General features: G+C 35.5%; 4 protein-coding genes across 7 annotated transcripts in view; 2 read left to right on the top strand and 2 right to left on the bottom strand.

The window, feature by feature from the left end:
- pms1 (PMS1 homolog 1, mismatch repair system component) overlaps positions 1 to 5,810 on the bottom strand; it is a 31,872-nt gene extending 26,062 nt beyond the window's left edge. The window contains exons 1-5 of one of the 2 annotated variants that reach the window (XM_051906540.1): positions 5,676 to 5,810; positions 5,111 to 5,252; positions 3,868 to 4,050; positions 3,215 to 3,317; positions 2,973 to 3,136 (exon numbers count right to left, since the gene is read on the bottom strand). In XM_051906540.1, coding sequence (XP_051762500.1) covers positions 2,973 to 3,136; positions 3,215 to 3,317; positions 3,868 to 4,050; positions 5,111 to 5,242 — 582 coding nt within the window. In that variant the 5' untranslated portion in view covers positions 5,243 to 5,252; positions 5,676 to 5,810. Of the gene's footprint in view, positions 1 to 141; positions 299 to 2,972; positions 3,137 to 3,214; positions 3,318 to 3,867; positions 4,051 to 5,110; positions 5,253 to 5,675 lie in introns of those variants that run through there. The other variant, XM_051906541.1, reaches the window with a different exon arrangement.
- Positions 5,811 to 6,271: 461 nt separating this feature from the next.
- On the top strand, positions 6,272 to 12,397 carry ormdl1 (ORMDL sphingolipid biosynthesis regulator 1). Of its 2 annotated transcripts, none has more exons than XM_051906815.1 (4): positions 6,272 to 6,432; positions 7,743 to 7,925; positions 9,372 to 9,523; positions 11,272 to 12,397. In XM_051906815.1, exons 2-4 carry the CDS (start codon positions 7,752 to 7,754, stop codon positions 11,405 to 11,407), a joined length of 462 nt encoding a protein of 153 aa, XP_051762775.1. In that variant the 5' UTR covers positions 6,272 to 6,432; positions 7,743 to 7,751; the 3' UTR covers positions 11,408 to 12,397. The 2 variants fall into 2 exon arrangements, with proteins under 2 accessions (XP_051762775.1, XP_051762776.1); XM_051906816.1 differs by having other exon boundaries at positions 6,273 to 6,427.
- Positions 12,398 to 13,023: 626 nt separating this feature from the next.
- Positions 13,024 to 14,663, bottom strand: adat3 (adenosine deaminase tRNA specific 3). Of its 2 annotated transcripts, none has more exons than XM_051906812.1 (2): positions 14,476 to 14,663; positions 13,024 to 14,202 (listed from the first exon to the last, which is right to left on the bottom strand). In XM_051906812.1, exon 2 carries the CDS (start codon positions 14,171 to 14,173, stop codon positions 13,169 to 13,171), a length of 1,005 nt encoding a protein of 334 aa, XP_051762772.1. In that variant the 5' UTR covers positions 14,174 to 14,202; positions 14,476 to 14,663; the 3' UTR covers positions 13,024 to 13,168. The 2 variants fall into 2 exon arrangements, with proteins under 2 accessions (XP_051762772.1, XP_051762771.1); XM_051906811.1 differs by having other exon boundaries at positions 14,503 to 14,663.
- Positions 14,664 to 14,852: 189 nt separating this feature from the next.
- On the top strand, positions 14,853 to 19,860 carry osgepl1 (O-sialoglycoprotein endopeptidase-like 1). Its single transcript, XM_051906810.1, has 7 exons — positions 14,853 to 15,200; positions 16,015 to 16,402; positions 16,485 to 16,689; positions 17,400 to 17,548; positions 18,870 to 19,000; positions 19,088 to 19,159; positions 19,713 to 19,860. Exons 1-7 carry the CDS (start codon positions 15,004 to 15,006, stop codon positions 19,795 to 19,797), a joined length of 1,227 nt encoding a protein of 408 aa, XP_051762770.1. The 5' UTR covers positions 14,853 to 15,003; the 3' UTR covers positions 19,798 to 19,860.
- The last annotated feature ends 27 nt before the right edge of the window (positions 19,861 to 19,887 follow it).

Below are 19,887 nucleotides of genomic sequence, written 5' to 3'. Positions count from 1 at the left end.
CCGCGCGGATAAATCTTAAACCGACTACTTTTCATTAAAAGACGCTTTATGTTATGAAGACTTGGCAGCATCAAGCAAACATGCTACTTGCACAAATGTCATTTCAACGTGCAGAGCGCAGTTACGCAAATATTTTCACACCCATGCGTTTGCCTGTCGTTGGCACTTCCACATGCAAGTATATATATCCAAGGTGTTGATTTCTGAAAGCATGCGGTCCACAGCACACATCTCTGCTATGAAATGTACAATTTGGTGACTGTAAAGAGATCAGACTAGTAAACAGCTTTTTGAGAAGTCATGAAACCCAATGCAGGGCGAAGTGCAAAGTTTGTGATACGAGATATGCCTGGAAGTGCTGATGGCATGAAATGAGTGTATGGCCCTCCCCCGATGATCTACAACCTGAATGATATGAATTTAATGAAAGGTACGCAAGGTCTCGCCGAGCAAGGCCAGATACATACACTATCATGAGGCCAGGCTGTTAGTGGACTTGCGAAAACACTCAGAGAACTTATACCACCTAGCTTGTTACTTTAGGATCATGTGGCAGTGTGAGATTCGAAGGCTTATGGTTCATCCTGTGGTTGCATTGCTAATTTCGGATGAGAAGCATGCGAAATGTCCACTTTCCCGGGTTACGCTCTAATTGATGACACTCAAAACATGTCTAAATTCTGGAAATGTCCAGGCTGTCATCATAAAATACACGGGTTATCCAATAAAGGTGATTAAATGTGAGTTTTCCTAAAGGATTTAAATTAGTTGTGAGCTTAAAAACAATTAAATAAATAGCATTATATTACAACTATACACCTATTTACTAGAATGTCAAGCTAAAATGCCTTATCTTTGCTGATTAATATCAGGATGTAAAACATAAGATTGTAGCTGCTGCAAAGGAGCAGAGAGTCAAAACAGTAGTGAAAAACCAAAGCAATAAACAAGTTACATAAGTTCTAATTAACGTTAGCCGAACACTATTAGCACAACTGATATCATGCAGTGTGATGGTTAAATGTCACTGAATGTGGGTAAAACCCTAGAGAGTAATACTGCAGTATTTGTTGATGTGTGAGACCACCTTGTGGTCAAATGCACACTGCCGTTTAAAAGTTTGGGGACTTATATTCAGCAAGGATTCATTAAACTGATCAAGAGTGACAGTATAGTAATTTATAATTTTACAAAAGATTTCTGTTTTTTTTTTACTTCCTATTCATCAAAGAATACTGAAAAAATGTATCACGGTTTCCACAAAAATATTAAGCAGCACAACTGTTTACAACATTGATAATTATAAGAAATGTTTCTTGAGCACCAAATCAGCATATTAGAAGGATTTCTGAAGGATCATGTGACACCGAAGACTAGAGTAATGATGGTGAAAATTCAGCTTTGAATAAAAAAACTTCTTTTAAACTGAAATAATATTTCACAATATTACTCTTTTTACTGTATTTCTGATCAAATACATGCAGCCTTGGTGACCATAAGAGACTCTTTCAAAAAAAAAAAAATTTACAGACCCCTAACTTTTTAATGGTAGTTTATGTCTTTATTCTCATACTAGAAGACAATTGTGCAGTCAGTAAAGTCCATGTTATCCAGCATGATTTGAGAATTCTCTATTTAAAACAGTCTAATATTCAGTTTATTTACAGATTTTTAATGTGTTTTCAGACTTTTTGGACCCCACTGCAAGTTAAAAAAAAATCCATACCACTATCCATGACCACTACTCTTAAAGGGGACCTATTATGCCCTTTTACAAAGTCTTGATTTTGTTTTTGGGCTCTACTAGAATAGGTTTTCATGCTAGAATGTTCAAAAAACACATTATTTTTCACATATTTTATATTATTGCAGCACCTCTCTTCCCAGTCTGTCAGTAACACTCTGGGGTGCATTTCCCAAAAGCATTGTTAGCCAACTAACATCGCAAGTTCCATCATTACTTACATAACTCAATGATTTGGTGTTTCCCGAAACCAGTATTCAAACGAACATTCGCAAACTACATCGCAAACTTGTGTGGTTGGAACGACAGCTCTCGAGCTGTAGTTAGAAGCATAGTTTCTTGTTTTTAGGACATGTGGACTTAAAAAATCGTTATCTTGAGCAAAATAAGCAAGCTGACATTAAGTACAATCTATATCTTTTATTTTGAATATATACAAATGTAATTTACATATTTTAGTTTGTCAAGAGATTTTAAGCAACATTTTTGAAGAGTGTGTATGTGCGTTTGTGCTCTAGTATGTAAGAATGAGCCTATGATTGAATCTGGAAATAAAGCAAAATAACTGAGAAAAATGAGAATCAGTCCTCAGATGACATGTCCGTAATTTATAGCAGAAAATCTAGCATTAAATCGATCTCAAACGGATTCATTTAAAGGAGTTATTACTCCACCACCTGCGTGACATCATTAACCAACGTGGCTGAATGACAGGTTTGCGACAATATGGTTTCGGGAAACAGTCGTGACTAGCTAATTGATTTGTTCAATGATGCATCATACTATGGTAGTGAAGCAGCGAGTTACGTCGTTGTATGGGAAATGCACCCCTGTTTAGTTCCTGTCTCCTTCCGAAAAGCGCAATGTGCTCTGATTGGTCAGCTGAACCAGTGTGTTGTAATTGGTCAACCGAGTTTCAACACACTACTAATGCGACTCAACCAGGCCTTGTCCCTTTTTTTGCATATGCATTTGGGCAGAAATTATTTTAATGAGGAATATTATGACGTGTACATTATCGGAAGAAAACTCAAGACTACAATCGAGGCGTATCAGGGAGTTCAGAAACAGTGTTTACTTAATAACTCCATTTGAAGTGGGCTTTTTGCTTTGTAACTTTGCAGACCTTTTTCATACTCTAACAGCAACATAAAACTAAAGAAAGTTAGTGCCTTCTTTAAATACATTGTAGTTGTACAGCCAAAACCACATGGCAGCAGTACCATACCTTGTTGTGGCTCAACGTGATCCGTAACTCAGGCTTAATAACAGCATAGGCCATGAGTAAGTTCTGGACCCTCTTCAGTTCCTCTTTGCATTTCTTAGTGTTGGAATAATACTGCCGTCTGACAGGGAGGTTCTTGAACAGATTTGCTGCACACACAGTGGTGCCTGAGGGAAAAGGTATGTTAGAAGCAGTCTGTTCCCATAAATCAAGAGTCTTAAAAAAATCCATTAACAGGCACCTACCCTCGCCAAGATGTGATGGCTTTTGAGAGACGATCTGTCCGGTGTGATCGACTGAATATTGAATGCTAAAATCATCATCTGCGGTTTTGGTAGTGATGACCACCTGGTAGGTGAAGAAAAGGACAATTACAGAGGAAACATGTTCAACATTTGTAATTCACTGATTAAAATGACTCTCATGGGCTCATTGGAGATGCACAATATTTCTGTACCATATCAGTAATTTGCCAATATTAGCATTTTTTTTTTAATATACAGGGTCAATCAATTGAATTCCAGCAGATACTGGATATTTTATGCACATAATTTCTGCCTATTTGTATATTTGCTATTATCTAGAGAGCACACATTCATCTTTAATAACACTAATAATTCAATTGAAATTTTAATCATTTAAAAAATCTTAAATTACATTTCATTTCTCTAAAAACATCTTTAACAGATCTCATATTGTAGATTATAATGTTGTGATGCCAAAATTCACTTGTAGTATTATATTGTAGTATTGAAATATTGATTTTATTTTTAGTATATATACATACTGTATATATTTTTTAATATCAGCTGTAACATGAAAATATTTTTTTATATTATCTGTCAGTTTTAATATCAGTGCATCTCTAACTAAAACAATAAAACAAGCAAGATGTAACCTCTGAGATGGCACATATCGATGCCAGAGCTTCTCCTCGAAAGCCATAAGTCTCTAGCTGCTCCAGGTCTTCGTGGCAGGAGATTTTAGACGTGTAGTGTTTTACAGCCATCACAGGAACATCAGTAGCTTTGATTCCAGAACCATTGTCTCTGACTTCAATGCGATCCAATCCATAATTCTCCTGATCACAACGGAACATTAACATAGATTTTGCATAGCTTTTAACAGTGCACACAAAAATATTTGGCCGCTTAGAAATGTATGAAAGTCAGTGCATTAGAAACAAAACATCACTAAGTTGTAGGCATGTAACAATATATTGTGTCACAATATATCGCAATATAAAAATGCAACAATATCGTTTCGTGGATAGTGACAATATGTTAGTGACAAAATTGTGTATAGTTCACCCAAAATGAAAATTACTGTGTAAGGGAAAAAAATTTACAGGTTTACAGACAGAGTTTTAGTGTCAGTACTACATTAAACTACTATATATAATGTTGAATATAATGTATAATAATGCAATGGGGAAAATTTGTGGGTCCTGATAATGCCAAATGTCACCAGTAAAAAGTGGTCTACATTATTTTAAATATATCTAGTCAGTGACAGAGTGCAAACATATTAATCTAAAATAAATCTGTTTCAGCGTTAAAATCATGAATATTTTTATTCTGGTGTCACCATTGTCCTGTGCATTGGGTTACCAGCACCAAGTCCAAGCCTATTCACTACTAATTATGCTAGTGCTTATTTAAGCATGATTTTTCTTCACTTTACTTTAACCAGCTGGTTCAAATGTGATTTTTAATGGATATACAGTATGAAGAAGTCAGATCACCTCAACTGGTGTCATACAGTACTTTGAAGTACATACAGTACTTTGATTTGAAAGTACTTTTTAAAAATTGATTTCTTTAAAAGAAATGCCTGTTTTGATAGTTTGCATTCTAATTCAATGCCATGGATGCATTTAAAATGATAGGTGTTCTAATAAGTTTTGGGGGAAAAGTCATCCCGCATGCTTTAAAATGCACCTCAAAGCAAATGTTCCTTTATCTCCTATATCTGCTACCACCACAACTAAACTAGTGCCTACTTGGTACCCCAATTCAGGTCACACTTTGATTGTAAAGAGAGGTATTAGGCAAAGATGCTGCATGTTTCCATGCTAATTACCCCACACCTATATGTCAAACTAACTGGTCAGTATGTTAGTTGATTCAACATGAATTTACCAGTTTAACTTCAAGGCTTGAGGAACCAGCATCAAGTGAATTTTCAGTCAGTTCCTTGACAACATTCAGGACAGATGTGATAACCTGAGAGCTGCACAACAGACGCACAGTCTCAGCTGGAAGTGCCTTCATATTGTGCTCCCTAAGAAGAAGGTGACAATAATGGTCATAAACCTGTTTAAGTTAAATCAGACACAAACTGCATTGGACAGCATGCATTTTAAAAGTACATATAATCTTGGAATTATAAGGTTCTATCTGACATTTTTGTCAAAAGTGAGTTATTCTCATATTCTTATTCTGTGACAACTTATTTAACGTTAAATTATGTGATGTTTTTTTTTTTAATTTGTGTACATTTTTGGACTTTTTTTCAGAAAACAGAAAGGTTCTATCAGCAAAAGAGTATGAAATGCAAAAACTTTGAAGCTCAATATCTCAAAACTGCTCAGAATGCAGATAGAGAAGCTTATAATTACAAAGTGGCGATATATCAGATCAACAGTAACATTAATAACATTATAATATGTTAAACTATTAAATGGCCAAATATATTCTAACTTACTTTGGGTAAAATGAAATAATCCGTTAAAAGATATCCAATAAATTCATAACACAAGTACACTTTACATGTTTTCAGCTCGCTTCAGTGAGTCTCTCGGATATGGCTTAACTGGCGCCTAAATGACGTCATTATTATTCTCTGCATTGATTGGCCGTTGTCTCTTTGTCGTACGTTTTATATATTTATATCGCTTGTAAATAAATAAATGAAAATTTCATGGCTAGAGCAAATTTAAAAAGTTTTTAAAAAATTTATTGACATATTTTGTCTTTATATATATTATATCTTTATAAATATATGAAGAGAGGCTTACGATTGGTGCATTTGCAGATGTCGAATTTATAAAGAAATCATAATACATTTATAATTATGCATTTATCACCATAAAAAAATCATAATTTGTATAGTGACCAAAAATAATCTGTCTATTGTAATTATGGAAAATTAGACTTTAAAATATTTCAACAGATGACGACAGAAATAGAATTTTAATGTACAGAAAGACAACGGTGGATTATAGTTAAAAGTAAACCAAATTTTTATTTAATAATCATAAAATTGGGATTTGAGAGCCAATGTAAATTGTAAACATCACGTCTTTAGTGGGCGTGGGGCGTCGATCTCGCGAGATTTGCTGTCCTAATCCCGTTAGCTGCGATAGCCTGTGTGCTAGTGGTGTGTATGCGGTGAGTCAGCCCACAGTGCGCGCAGCGGAGGCCGGCAGCGCTCCAGCCTGCTTCACCCGAACGCACGTAAGGTACCGTTACTCATCTCTTATGAAACCAAGTCATTCGAGTAGCTACTTCGAAGCAAAAAATGCCAAAATCTGGCGATTACGGGGCGATTTAATAGCTTTTATTGATGTTTGAGGGGTTTAATTGAAGTAGAGTGAAACAAAAGCAACTGGTGTTTGTTATGAAAGCAGTTGATGCTAAATAAAGAGCATTGCTCATGCGCAAACCCCAAAGCAACTTACTATCATAGCACAGACAATAGGATAAGCGTATTTAAAGAGTTATTTAAGTGGTTAAAGGAGAGAAGATAGTGAGCTGTGCAGGAACAAGACAGTGTTTTGTCATGTAGCTGTGCTGCTAACTCTATCTGTGTCATGGACTTGTTTACTGCAGCTGCTATTGGGAAAACCAACATTATATATATATATAATATTTAGGCATTTTTAAATACATGCAAATTGTCTTTATTATTTGCATGAAGCTGTTTATGAGCAATGCCTATTGAATTCACTTCCTTTCAGCTGTCTGGTTGTCTCAAGGGATATTAACATACTACACATTCTTACACAATCAAAGAGTTATTAATATTTAGGGAAGGAGTTATTAATATTTAGGCAAGTTATTGGCAGATGTTTACATGATCAAGAGTAGCTGGACTTCAGCCTTTGATCTCCTTCTGTTTTTCTTTTATTGCATTTATTTGTATGAGAGTAATAATAAGAGATAAAATACTGGCATTTTGTTGTGGATCTTTTCTTTAATTGAAACATATATATATATACAAAAGCAAGTGACGTGCTGAGTAGAAACCAAGATGAGTGAAATGATTTTAGTGAGAAAACTTGAGATAAGATAAACGACTGAACAAATACACTGTATATTAGGCAACATTGAACTTTGACTTTCGAACAGCTGCCTAAACTGTTTACTGTGACGGATAAACCAAACATGCCATAAAATGTCAATTCTACTTTCTTTGCTCTTTCAAAGAAGAATTGAACTGTTGCGAATTATTTGAATACGTGTTAGACAGCATGAACAGTAATGCATTAGGACAAAATACTATGAAGAATCACCCCATTGTAAGTGTGTGAACATGCTTTGTTGGCATATAGACGAGTCCTCATGCTGACTGTAAGACAGCTTCTACTCTTAACTAGCCTTTTTCAAACTATAAAATAACAATTGCGGACAACCTAACACCCCAAATCAGGAGACGACTGCTTCAAAACAATCACCTAGATTGTTGTAGCGCATAAATGATTTGAATTGTTTATATTGATTTGCAATTTCCCTTTTGACATTTTGCACTGCTGGGTTTTTCTATTGACAGAAAAGCAAGATGAACGTCGGTGTGGCCCACAGTGAAGTCAACCCAAACACCCGTGTGATGAACAGTCGGGGGATATGGCTGACATATGCACTCGGCGTAGGAATGCTTCACATTGTACTGTTAAGCATTCCCTTCTTCAGTGTTCCTGTTGTGTGGACCCTCACAAATGTTATTCACAATTTTGTAAGTATTCTCTGTTGAATAATCCTTTGTTATATGCGTTTTGTTCCCTTGTCTATGGGTTGTCATTTTCTCAGCAGTGCCCTGCGGCTAGTTGGAGTCTCGACATTTGATTCTTCCTTAGTGGTCTGTGTGGCATTGTTATGTAAGGACTCGCTTGCACAAAGATTCAAGGTCAACAGCATGACATCACTGACCAAGTTTAAGCTCTCTGGCATGATGATGTTCTTGTACCACAATTAAAGAGAGAAGCATTCATAGGGATACTGTAATGTTATGTTGTCCTGAATTGGAAGACAAATTTTGTAAGTATGCTTTTAAAGGAGGGAGGGATGATCTAAAGTCTATATCCCAAGTCTTCTGAAGCCATACGATAGTTTCCATGAGGAAAAGACTGCAATTTAGGTCATTGTTCATTGATAATTTTCACCTCCATCAGAGCTCTCAAATCTCATTTGCAAAGACATGTTTTGAGACTTGCTAAAGTCAGGGTTATTATAGATAACTAAAACCGTTAATAAAAAAAAAAAAAAAAATTTTACTTGAAAAAAGTAAACATTAACTGAAATAAAATAAAATATTAAAAAAAAAAAAAAATTTTCAGCTAAAACTATTAATAAAAACTACAATGTTTCAATGACACTAAAATAAAACTGGCTAAAGTACTTTAGTATTCGCTTTATGTTCTTGACTAGTCAAAATGACCAAAATGTGCATCCTTGAGGAGAATGGAGGTTAAACTGTGTCTTCTTAATAAGGGTTGTTTAATAGGAAAGAAAGACCAGCGCTGCATCCAAAATCGAATACTTCCCTACTATAAACAGTACACCGAAAGAGTAGTTTGTCCGAACACATAGTATTCAAAAAGTTCCCGGATGACCTACTACTTCCGCCAAGGTTCAAAGTGCGCATTCGATGGACACTTTACTATCCCATGAGGCCACGGGAAGGGATTTATGAATGGCAGTGAAGTGACGCTCCTGACGCTGGTAGGTCACATGACCGTAACAACATGGCGGATGTAGTACATCCGAATTTCATTCATGTAACCCATATTCATACTATATAGAGCGTACTTTTTTTTTAATGGTCGTGAAGTAAATTCAAATAGTAGTAGTAGTACCTACTCAGGCAGTGTGCGATTTCGGACCCATCTCAGGTCTTTAAAGGGATAGTTCAACCAAAAAGTATTTTTTTACTCATCCACTATTTTGTTTCTTCTTTGAAATCCAAAAAACGATATTTTGAAAAAATGTTTTTTGTCCATAGAGTGAAAGTCAATTGGTCAATGAAGTGCTGTTTTGAACCTCTTTGATTTTTATTGTATGGGCAAAAACAGTTAAAACATTATTCATCTATCCCGTTGAGCTTCATATTAAGAGGACCAATTGTTATAAACTTTGAGAATGGCGTCAATGACATTTGGATCGTCTTTCTGTCTTCCCGCAGGGTATGTATGTGTTTATGCATGCAGTGAAAGGCACACCATTTGAAACTCCAGACCAGGGCAAGGCAAGACTTCTCACACACTGGGAACAGCTGGACTACGGCGTGCAGTTCACATCATCTAGAAAATTCTTTACAATCTCACCAATCATTTTGTAAGTTGTTGTAATGTTTTGTGCAACATTTTGTACTAAATATCCCCTTAGGAAACAAAAAAAAATGAAATGTTAAATATGTTATAGTGAATATTATAGACATATTTTGGTCATTAAAGTGCCCCTATTATGTTTTTTTGGATATTACCTTTCATGTAGTGTGTAATATAGCTATTTGTGAATGTAAAAGGTCTGCAAAGTTTCAAAGATCAAAGTGCACAAGAAATGGAGTTGTTGTTTCCTAAAAGAAAGAACTGATTTTGAACTGCCTGAAATAAGTTGTCAGTAAATCCAGTCTTACTCCCTTCTCGAAGCTATGTAGGTTTGTAACAAATGTGCATAAAGCCAGCTATGGGTGTAATGTTTGTACACAAACATGACAGTTTGGTTAATTTCTCTAGTGAACTAACATGCCATTGACACTAAATGACTTGCCTAAGGTAAATGTAATGCTTCGTGAGATTCTCAAGCTGTTTTATTGATGTCTTTCCGCGGTTGAAACACTGATTGAGAGATTACACGCAAACATATCTATGCATAGATCGTCCTGTTGTGGTGGTTAGCAAACAGCGTTGCATTACTGTGCATGCCCCCTTCTGGATTGAAGTGTGGATCGCCTGTGACTGACTGTATTCGTCGTCTGACTGCATGCACCAAACCGTGACGGACCGGCATGAATGCATGTACCATTACACCCCTAATGCCAGCCTATGGTCTTCATTAGCTGCCCGTGAACAACGTCTACTTTAGGGTTGTCAAAAGTACCGATTTCGGTACCAAGTCTGTACTGAAATTTTAAAAATATATACCATATATCTTTGACGCTCTTCAACGAGCGCTTACACAGATACACACGGGAGCGTTTGAAAGCAGGCGTCTATCAGCGGATTTGTGGTGGATATATTAGGGATCGCTGATAGATGCCTGCTTTCAAATGCTCCCGTGTGTAATCGCTCGTTGAAGAGCGTCAGATATGTCTATTTACAACATGTTTTTGAAGCGTTGATAATTGTAGCCAAACATTTCTGTTGAGCGCGTGAACACAATGGCCAATCAGAGGTGTTTAAGAATCTGCTTAACAGCACTCAAAATGCTAAGGGGGAAATGCTGGTATCTACACATTTTGGCACCGAAGTCGGTACTTTTGACAACCCTAGTCTACTTTGACGCTCAAACACTGTAGTAGTAGCTGAGGCCTGGAAGAGTTTAGTTCTTGTTGTCGACGTTAAGATGATGCTGATTTCTGTGCTACGAAAGCAAATCCACTCTGCATGCACTTCCAAAGGGTGAGGTCTTGAATTGAATTGATATGGTAAAAAAGATGCCATCATTACTGTTCGTATCACTGTGTGTACAAGTGCTGAGGAAGACTCTGGCGCTGAAAGTCTGATATGGAACTAGGCGTTTAGACCAATCAGCATTTAGACTGTGAGCGGTAGACCAATCACAACAGTCTGGGCCATCTGACCAATCAGAGAAGATTAGGCTTTCAGAAAGGAGGGGTTTAGAGAGACTGAATACTTTATCGAGTTGTTTCAGACACTGAGAAAAGCGGTGATGCTGCAATGTATATTATGAGAAAATTAAAGTGTTTCTTGACTTTGGATGCATGTAAACCTATTGTAGGAGACCCTGAAAACAAAATTAGGAACCTTTAAAATAGCATAATGGGGCACTTTAAAGATTTGTAATGTTTAAGAGCCTGTACTCATTTTGAAACATAACACTTGTTTTTCTTTGCTTTGCAGATATTTTCTCGCCAGCTTTTACACAAAATACGACACAGCACATTTTGTGATAAACACAGCTTCGCTTTTGAGTGTCCTCATCCCAAAACTGCCACAACTCCATGGAGTCAGGATCTTTGGAATAAACAAGTATTAAAGCCCAGTATTAAGAGGGCACAGACCAACTCGGAGCTGTTGCCTGATATGGAAGAGGAGATAACCCTTTGTACTTTGTACCGCAGTTGTGTACACTTCGCAGTTTTGTACAGTCTGTAATTGTGAGTCTCTTCGTTTGATATATCTTGAGAAATTGTTGTAGGGATATGTTAGGAGGAGGACAATTCCACAAGCATTAATAACTTAAGATATTTAATGTATTTTTGTTAGTAGTTGTGTGATCCTTGTGGATCTGGGCTGGCCCAGGTTTCATGGTTAAAGATTTTTTTGTTTGTTTGTTAATTAGTTTTTGTTCAAACACTTGTACAACACTGACACACTAAGATAATGCTTTTAGCGTCACTTCACATTTCCGAATACATTCTTAAATAATGCCATTTGTTTTTAAAATCGTTTGAAAGCCATGAAACCTTTCTGCTATTTCTTCAGTTTTGTTGATGTTATCATTGCTTCAGAGAGACGAATAAAAACTCAGTTTGCATGATTTCCTGAAAAATATTTCAGTCACAATATTATGTATATTTTTGTTTGGTTAATGTCGTACAGTTTATAAGTGACAATGAAAATATTATTAACATTAACAAAACTTTTAGAGTTTAGGCTTTTAAGTACTTTCACGTTCATTAAAGTCAACATGAAATTAAAGTTAGAACATATTTACTTTAATACGTTTATGGTCTCATTTTGTTTATCAGTGCACATTATTTCAAAGAACACGCTTCCTCCGCCCCTGAAACAAAACATCAAGTTCTTCCCTACGTTGGTTTAACTTCCGTTTGAATCAGAAATGAGTCGCGTTACAGAAAATTTCATGTTGACTTATAACTTCATTTCAGTATGTAATTGTAAAACTCTGGATCATTACCAAGCTTTAGCAAACCGTCATGTTTCTTTGCTCTCTTCTCTGTCACGGTATTATTAAAGTTGAGAAACTGTAACATAGACCCATTAAACTATTTGAATCCTTCCACTTTCTTGTCTTTTTACAGTATCTGCGAAGGCTCAGTGCCAATTGTTTTGTCCTTTTGTTTTGAGAAAAGGTATGAACATAGTATGTGTTGTATGACATGCTGCAAACAAATAAACTTTGCAAAGCATTAGAAACCCTGTTGTTCACTTTCACTAAAAATTATAGAATACACACTACTGTTCAAATATTTGAGATATGATTTTTTTGTTTTTTAATGTTTTTCTATCATGTTCACTAATGCTGCATTTTTTTTATCAAAATTACAGTAATATTGTGAAATATTACAATTTAAATTAACCGTTTTATAGGTTAATATATTTTAAAATGTAATTTATTCCTGTGATGTCAAAGCTGAATTTTCAGCATCATTACTCCAGTCTTCAGTGTCACATGATCCTTCAGAAATCATTCTAATATGCTGATTTGCTGCTCAAGAAACATTTCTTATTATTATAAATGTTGAAAACAGTTGTGCTACTTAATATTTTATTTAGAATTTTATTCTAAATAGTTTTTATATAAATAGTATATATATAAAGTTTTTTTTTTTTTGTTGTAACTCTGCTTGTGTGTGTGAATAGTATAAAACAATTAAGACATGCCTTGGTCTGATAAAAGAAACAAGATTTAAAAGTAGCAAACAATCCAATTTTATTTCCATAATATGTATTATGGTCCTATTAAAAAAAAAATATTTGCTGGAGTTACAAAACTAAAAACAACTAAAATGTCAATTTTACATTGTCTCTTAAGAACAACTTATAAAAAATATTACTCTTTGTGTAAAGCCTCACATGCATTTAGCATCACCCCTTTAAACACTTCAAAGCGATGATTTAAATCTTTTCTGCAATGAATTTTATACTTGGTTCCCAAGGCACCATCTGCAGAGGGCACTCCATAAAACACTCTGTTGATTCTTGAGTGGACCAAAGCCATTGCACACATCACACAGGGCTCTCGAGTGACGTAAAGGTCATATCCTGTGCAGATGTAAGGCAGACCAGTTTCTTTCGAATTGCAGCCATTCCTAAAGGACTCAGAGCTGCTAAATTGACATGCTGGATATTTCTCGTAATTGTAGGCGCCTCCTCCTTGCCCACAGGCCACAAGATCAATACAGACCATGACAGCGTGATGGAGCGGATGAGCTCCACACTTACAGTCATGACCCACTGCAACAATCTGCTCAGATTCTGGGTCAACAATCACGGCGCCCACTGCATCCAGTCTCATGTCCCGACCTGATTTTGCAGCCTGGATAGCTGCCGTCATGTAGTCTTGCATTTTAGCTTTCTGATCGGCAGTGAATAACTGCCCTTTCAGAGCAGATGTCACTTGTTTGTCCTCATGAAATGACGTAGGCCAGTGTTTACTAGCTTTTTCAAACTGTGGTCTGGTCAGTGGAGGTTTGGCAGGTATTTCAACAAGGAAAGGTTCCCCTAAACCACTGGAGTCAAAAGACTGTGAGCGAAGCAGATCAGCAAGCATAACTCCTTTGGCCACATCCCTGGCCAAGCACACAATGACCTCTAAAGGATGAGGGCTGCTTTTGTCTTTGCAAGCCCTCACTCTTTTTATGTGCTGCAGATCGGGTAGAGGGTAGATCAGGGAAAGCTCTTTGACCAGGCGAGATGTTTCTCTTTTCTCGATGATGGGAGCTGCGTAGGCCGGCAACAATTCAGTGTCCCGAGATTTCTCATCAGAGAGAACAGGAATAACATCCCAAGTGTCATATTTGTCCATTTCTTTCCTCCGTTTGGCTTGTGGTTCCATCTTGTTCTATTCATTTAATGAATTGTCATCTGTAGAAGCAGAATGTGACAGTTAAAGTGCGAAACTCAAGACTCAAAATGTCCTCATATAAAAAAACAGGAAACTTTTAATATATTGATAATAAATTTTAATAATTTAATAAATTTATATGTTACCCTAGAAAACTCCTGAAAGCCCCAACCCCTATATATATATAAAACTCGACATCAAGATTTAAAATAATATTTGTGTTTACTAAAAATTTGCCCAATATGTCAACTACCCAAACAAGACATTAATGATGAATGAATTTGAATTCAAACATACACGTGGACTTGGCAGACCATTACCTTATTTGAAGGAAGCAATGGGCGTTAAATATCAAATAATAGTTGAAAATAGTCAAACAGACTATTTCATGTCAGCCAAAGTGTGAAGAATTCATCTAATTCAGTGTAAAACATCACTCCCATGTGAGTCTTCTTCCCTCCTGTATTATTAGCCCACTGGAAACAAGCACTCTATAATGGTTCCTGTGTTGTTCTTTATTTTGTATTTATACAAAATAATAATATCATAGTTAAATTACTCATATTTATTCATTTATTTTTATATAAACCACAGACACCTTTTTTTCTATGCTGAATTTATAATTTGCAGTTTAAAGAAAAACTAACGGAACCCAACTTCGCTTGTTGTGGTAGGACATATTTATATGTAACGTCTCGTTTCATACAGGGTCATGAATGAACTTTTACAAGAAAATAGAAGTGTTTTTGAGTTACTTGAATTGTTGAATCGTATGGTTGTTGTCGAGTTAAAGAGACCAGTGAATTGTCAGCGTTATCAGAATGTTTCCTTGTGTTTTGAATGGACCTGTTCGTTGCTGGATGAAGCACTGCACGACAAGAAGAGCCTTCACTGCAGTGCGCCCTAGAATAGTTCTGGGGATTGAGACGAGCTGCGATGAGACAGGGGCGGCTGTGCTGGACGAGACTGGAAATATTTTGGGGGAATCTCTGCATTCTCAGAAACAGACACACCTGGAGTAAGTATAGTCACTAACTTCATTCATAAATAACCTCAGTTGAGACATTAACACTTGACTTATCAATGTCTTAAAGGAGCAGTTCACTCAAAAAGGACATTCTGTAGTTATTTATTCAAAATCACAGTGCTCCTAAGCTTCAAAAAGGACAAAAATATCATCATAAAAGTGGTCCATATGACTTGTGCACTATACTGCAAGCAGTGTTATTATAGTATTATATATATACTATTTTATTAAGTAATATTTTTGGAATTGGCTTTTTTATATTTACAGTTTTTATTTTAGTTCAAGTTTTAGTAATTTTGTTAAATGTTTTTGTCATTTTTTTTTATTATTGTTTGTTTTTTAATATTTTTTATTAAGATTTAATTTATTTAATAATAATATTCTGTTAATAATCTTAGTTTTTTTGTAATTTTAGTACTTAAACTTTTTTCACTTATTTTATTTCACCTTGTGGAAAGTAGTTTTTTCTCTCTGGAAGTTGTGAGGTTTTGATATACTTAGTATACAAAAACCTCATTAATTAGAATAATTTTTGTGAATTCTATCATCCAAACAAAAATGTCAATATACTTTTGCTTTTATAATAGTTTTTTCATAAATGACAAATGGTCATTTTTAGGTTAGGATTATATAACTTAACTATTGAACTATCGGGATTGAAATATGCCTAAAATATACAATTTGCTTTATATTTTTATATACACTTTAAACAAAAATTTGAAACAGAATAAAAATGATGTAATTACTGCAGTATTATTGCTGCATTTGATGAGTTATCCTCGTTATTTGATTTGTTCTCTTACAGTACGGGTGGAATTATCCCAACTGTGGCCCAACGCCTACACAGAGAAAACATCTGTAGAGTTGTCCAGGAGGCCTTAGACAGAAGTGGCATTGAACCCAATGAACTCACAGCTGTGGCCACAACAGTAAAGCCTGGTCTCTCCCTCAGCCTCGGGATTGGCTTGGAATTCAGTCTGAAGTTTGTGAGACTACATGAAAAGCCATTCATCCCTATACACCATATGGAGGCCCATGCCCTTACTGTAAGAATGCTGCACCCCATAGACTTCCCTTTTCTCGTGCTCCTTGTCTCTGGGGGTCATACTCTTCTTGCACTGGCCAAAGGAATCGATGAGTTTCTTCTTCTGGGGCAAACACTGGATGTAGCAGCTGGGGATGCTTTAGATAAGGTATCAGCATATCACTTCATGTTCAAATACAAGGAAAGCTGTGTTTGTCATATAAACTGTTTATCTTTCCTTTCAATGATAGATTGCTAGAAGTCTTTCTCTTAGGAATCACCCAGATTGTTCGACTTTGAGTGGCGGACAAGCCATAGAGCTTCTGGCGAAAGAGGGGAATCGACTCGCATTCCATTTTAAGTCACCAATGGGGCAGATCTACGACTGCAATTTCTCTTTTGCTGGTTTGCGAAACCAGGTGACAATGGCAATAAGGAAAAAAGAGAGAGAAGAAGGTACTCTATCTGTTTATTTTAAACAACAGAACAGGTTCTTTTCCTAAACCTAGTGAACTGCCTACATAGACAGCTGCCTTTTAAAGGTAGGGTAGGACATTTTTTATAAACATTTTTTGTTATACTCTCTTTACATCCTGATAGCAATCAATAATAGAAGTTGTCTAAATATTTAAAAATGTACATATATCTTATGTGGAAGTCTCAGGTCCGAATGCAGTCGGTCCGAACGCAATGATAAGATGTCCTACCTGCCTGTCAGCATATGTATTTCTATACCTCTGGACATGAGGTCATTTAAATCTCTAGTGATGCTTTGCAGACTCTGGCTGTGTGCGTCATGACGCTCTGAAGGGAGGATGGGATATCATGCTTTCAAAGCTAGCTTTTTTCTGTATAAATAAATTGTACATATATTTACAATTCAAATGTCTCTTGCTCTATCCGCCAGCTTGTCACAGTGCATTATGGGATTCCCTTCTTAATCCTCCACTGGAATTTGGAATGATTAGACAATATCTACTGTTTGGAAACCTTGCTTGCATCTGTAGAAGCACCTATGATGCTTAAAATACTGCCTAGGTAGGCAGCTCACTAGGATTTTATTGACATTTGATTGGAGATGCAATACAATTATTACAATTTCTAGTACTCAGTATTAATACTTATTATTATTATATTAACTGTAAGACAATGTTATGTTTCCTCAGGTGTTGAAACAGGACAGTTATTATCATGTGTTAAAGACATCGCCGCTGCCTCACAACATACCGTGGCATCTCATATAGCCAAACGAACACATCGTGCCATTTTGTTCTGTAAATCCAAAGGTCTTCTACCACAGCACAATCCAACTCTGGTAAGTTTACAGCACCCCAGGACTCGGTTGTGGCATTTAATATTATAGAGGCCATATTATGCTCTTTTACAAAGTCTTTATTTTGTATTTGAGTCTACTAGAATGGGTTTTTAAGCTTGAATGTTCAAAAAAACATTATTTTTCACACATATTTTACATTACCTGAGCAGTTAAACTGAGCTCTGTTCTTCAGAAAAATCCTCCAGGCCCTGCAAATTCTTCAGATTTCCAGCATCTTTTGCATATTTGAACCCTTTCCAGCAGTGACTGTATGATTTTGAGACTATGATTTACAAACACAACTATTAAAAAAGGTTCAAACATTCACTGATGCTCCAGAAGGAAGCACGATGCATTAAGAGTCAGGGGGTGAAAACTTTTGAACAGGATGAAGATGTCCAAATTTTTCTTATTTTGTTTAAATATCAATTTTCTTCATTTAGTACTGCCCTTCGGAAGCAACAGAAGATACTTACATGTTTCCCGGAGACAAATTAAGTACAATTTACCTTGATTTTCAAATTCAGAAAGTTTTCATCCCCCCGGCTCTTAATGCATTGTGTTTTCTTCTGGAGCATCAGTGAATGTTTGAACCTTTTTTAATAGTTGTGTTTGAGTCCCTCAGTTGTCCTCAGTGTGAAAAGATGGATCTCAAAATCATACAGTCACTGCTGGAAAGGGTTCAAATATGCAAAAAATGCTTGAAATCTGAAGAATCTGCAGGACCTTGTGGATTTTTCTGAAGAACGCTGGGCAATTTAACTGCTCAGAACAAACAAGGGACTCATGAACAACCATCACAAAACAAAAAAACAGTCGTAGATCATCCAGGTAACCACACACAGTATTAAGAATCAGTGGTTCATAAACTTTTGAATGGGGTCATTTTAATAAATTCAGCTATTTTTTGTCTTGTGAATTATATGTAAACATCTTTTATGTAAAATATCTTACTCAGGACAGTGCTAAATAAAAAATAACATGCATTTTGTATGATCTCTCTTATTTTGTTAAAATTTTTCACATTTTCACAGATTCGACAAGGGGTTCACAAACTTTCAAGTGGCACTGTGTATATATATATATATATATATATTTTTTTTTTTTTTTTTTCTTTTATTATTATTTTTTTTTTTTATAAGCATAATATGTCCTCTTAAAAATTAACTAGCTTCGCTTGACCATTTTATAATTTTTAAAAACTTCAACCAATGAATGCCTGTGGTGGATTGAGATTTGGTAAAAAAAAAAAAAAAAAATTCCAATCCAGTCTTTCTACTCCAACCAAAAATTCAACTCTTCCTCTTGTGCACCTCTGTAGGTTGTTTCAGGAGGAGTAGCAAGTAATGAATACATCAGACAGACTCTGAAAATCGTCACAGATGCCACTGGGCTGCATCTACTTTGCCCTCCTTCAAAGCTTTGCACTGATAATGGAGTCATGATTGCATGGTAAGGTGATAACACTGGTGCACATTGCCTTACAGCCTCGATTACATGCATAAGACACTGACTTTAGTTCCACACTATTGTTCTTAGGAATGGCATAGAGAGACTAAAGCAAGGAAAGGGGATCATGTCCCATACCGAAGAGATCAAATATGAACCCAAGTAAGTTAAAATTGCATTTTCTTTGTTAGTTACTAAATTGTAACCATTTATGTTTTCAATGCATGTTTCTTGTCTTGTTGCGCCCGATTTAACAGTTTATATCATTTCCAAGTAAAAAAACGAAAAAGAAAAATTCTTTCTACTTTAATCAAAATGTAGTAACTTGCTCTGCCTATTTTTTAACCACCTGGGTTCATTCTAGAATGTAAAGACCACTAGGATAAAATCCCACTTTACAGAAATAAAACTGCATTTTGTGTTTACTTTAAAAGTTTTGCAGAAACTTCTTGTGGAGGTTTTTGTAATTTTAACCATACTATATACTATACTATGTTGATTTAAAAGACTATACATATAAAAATATTAATTGAAACTTTCACTCAAATATGTGTATATATATATATATATATATATATATTATACATATGTGTGTGTGTGTATGTATAATTACAAATGTGCAATTGAAACATTTTCAGTTGCAGTCTTAGACTTTTGGACCCTATTGTATATGATAGTGTGTTCTGACATAATGAAAATTTTAATTTATTTTTAGGGCACCACTTGGATTAGACATCACTTCAGAAGTTAAAGATGCTGCAATCAAAGTACCACCATTAAAACTAAGGATAAACTCTTGACATTGTGTTGTAAGGGAATTTGCATCTTATTAATAAATGACTGTTTATTTAAAGAAATATAAATGTTTCTTTTTTGCATATGCTTTTTTT

The sequence above is a fragment of the Ctenopharyngodon idella genome, chromosome 9 (genome assembly GCF_019924925.1).
Source record: "Ctenopharyngodon idella isolate HZGC_01 chromosome 9, HZGC01, whole genome shotgun sequence".
Lineage (NCBI taxonomy): Eukaryota > Metazoa > Chordata > Actinopteri > Cypriniformes > Xenocyprididae > Ctenopharyngodon > Ctenopharyngodon idella.
This window is presented reverse-complemented; position numbering and strand designations above follow the sequence as displayed.

Coding starts and splice junctions, on each gene's coding strand:
- adat3 (XM_051906812.1), bottom strand. CDS start 14,173: ATGGAACCACAAGCCAAACGGAGGAAAGAAATGGACAAATATGACACT.
- ormdl1 (XM_051906815.1), top strand. CDS start 7,752: ATGAACGTCGGTGTGGCCCACAGTGAAGTCAACCCAAACACCCGTGTG. Junction 7,926..9,371: donor CAAATGTTATTCACAATTTT/GTAAGTATTCTC, acceptor GTCTTCCCGCAG/GGTATGTATGTGTTTATGCA. Junction 9,524..11,271: donor ACAATCTCACCAATCATTTT/GTAAGTTGTTGT, acceptor TTTGCTTTGCAG/ATATTTTCTCGCCAGCTTTT.
- osgepl1 (XM_051906810.1), top strand. CDS start 15,004: ATGTTTCCTTGTGTTTTGAATGGACCTGTTCGTTGCTGGATGAAGCAC. Junction 17,549..18,869: donor CACAGCACAATCCAACTCTG/GTAAGTTTACAG, acceptor GCACCTCTGTAG/GTTGTTTCAGGAGGAGTAGC. Junction 19,001..19,087: donor AATGGAGTCATGATTGCATG/GTAAGGTGATAA, acceptor TATTGTTCTTAG/GAATGGCATAGAGAGACTAA.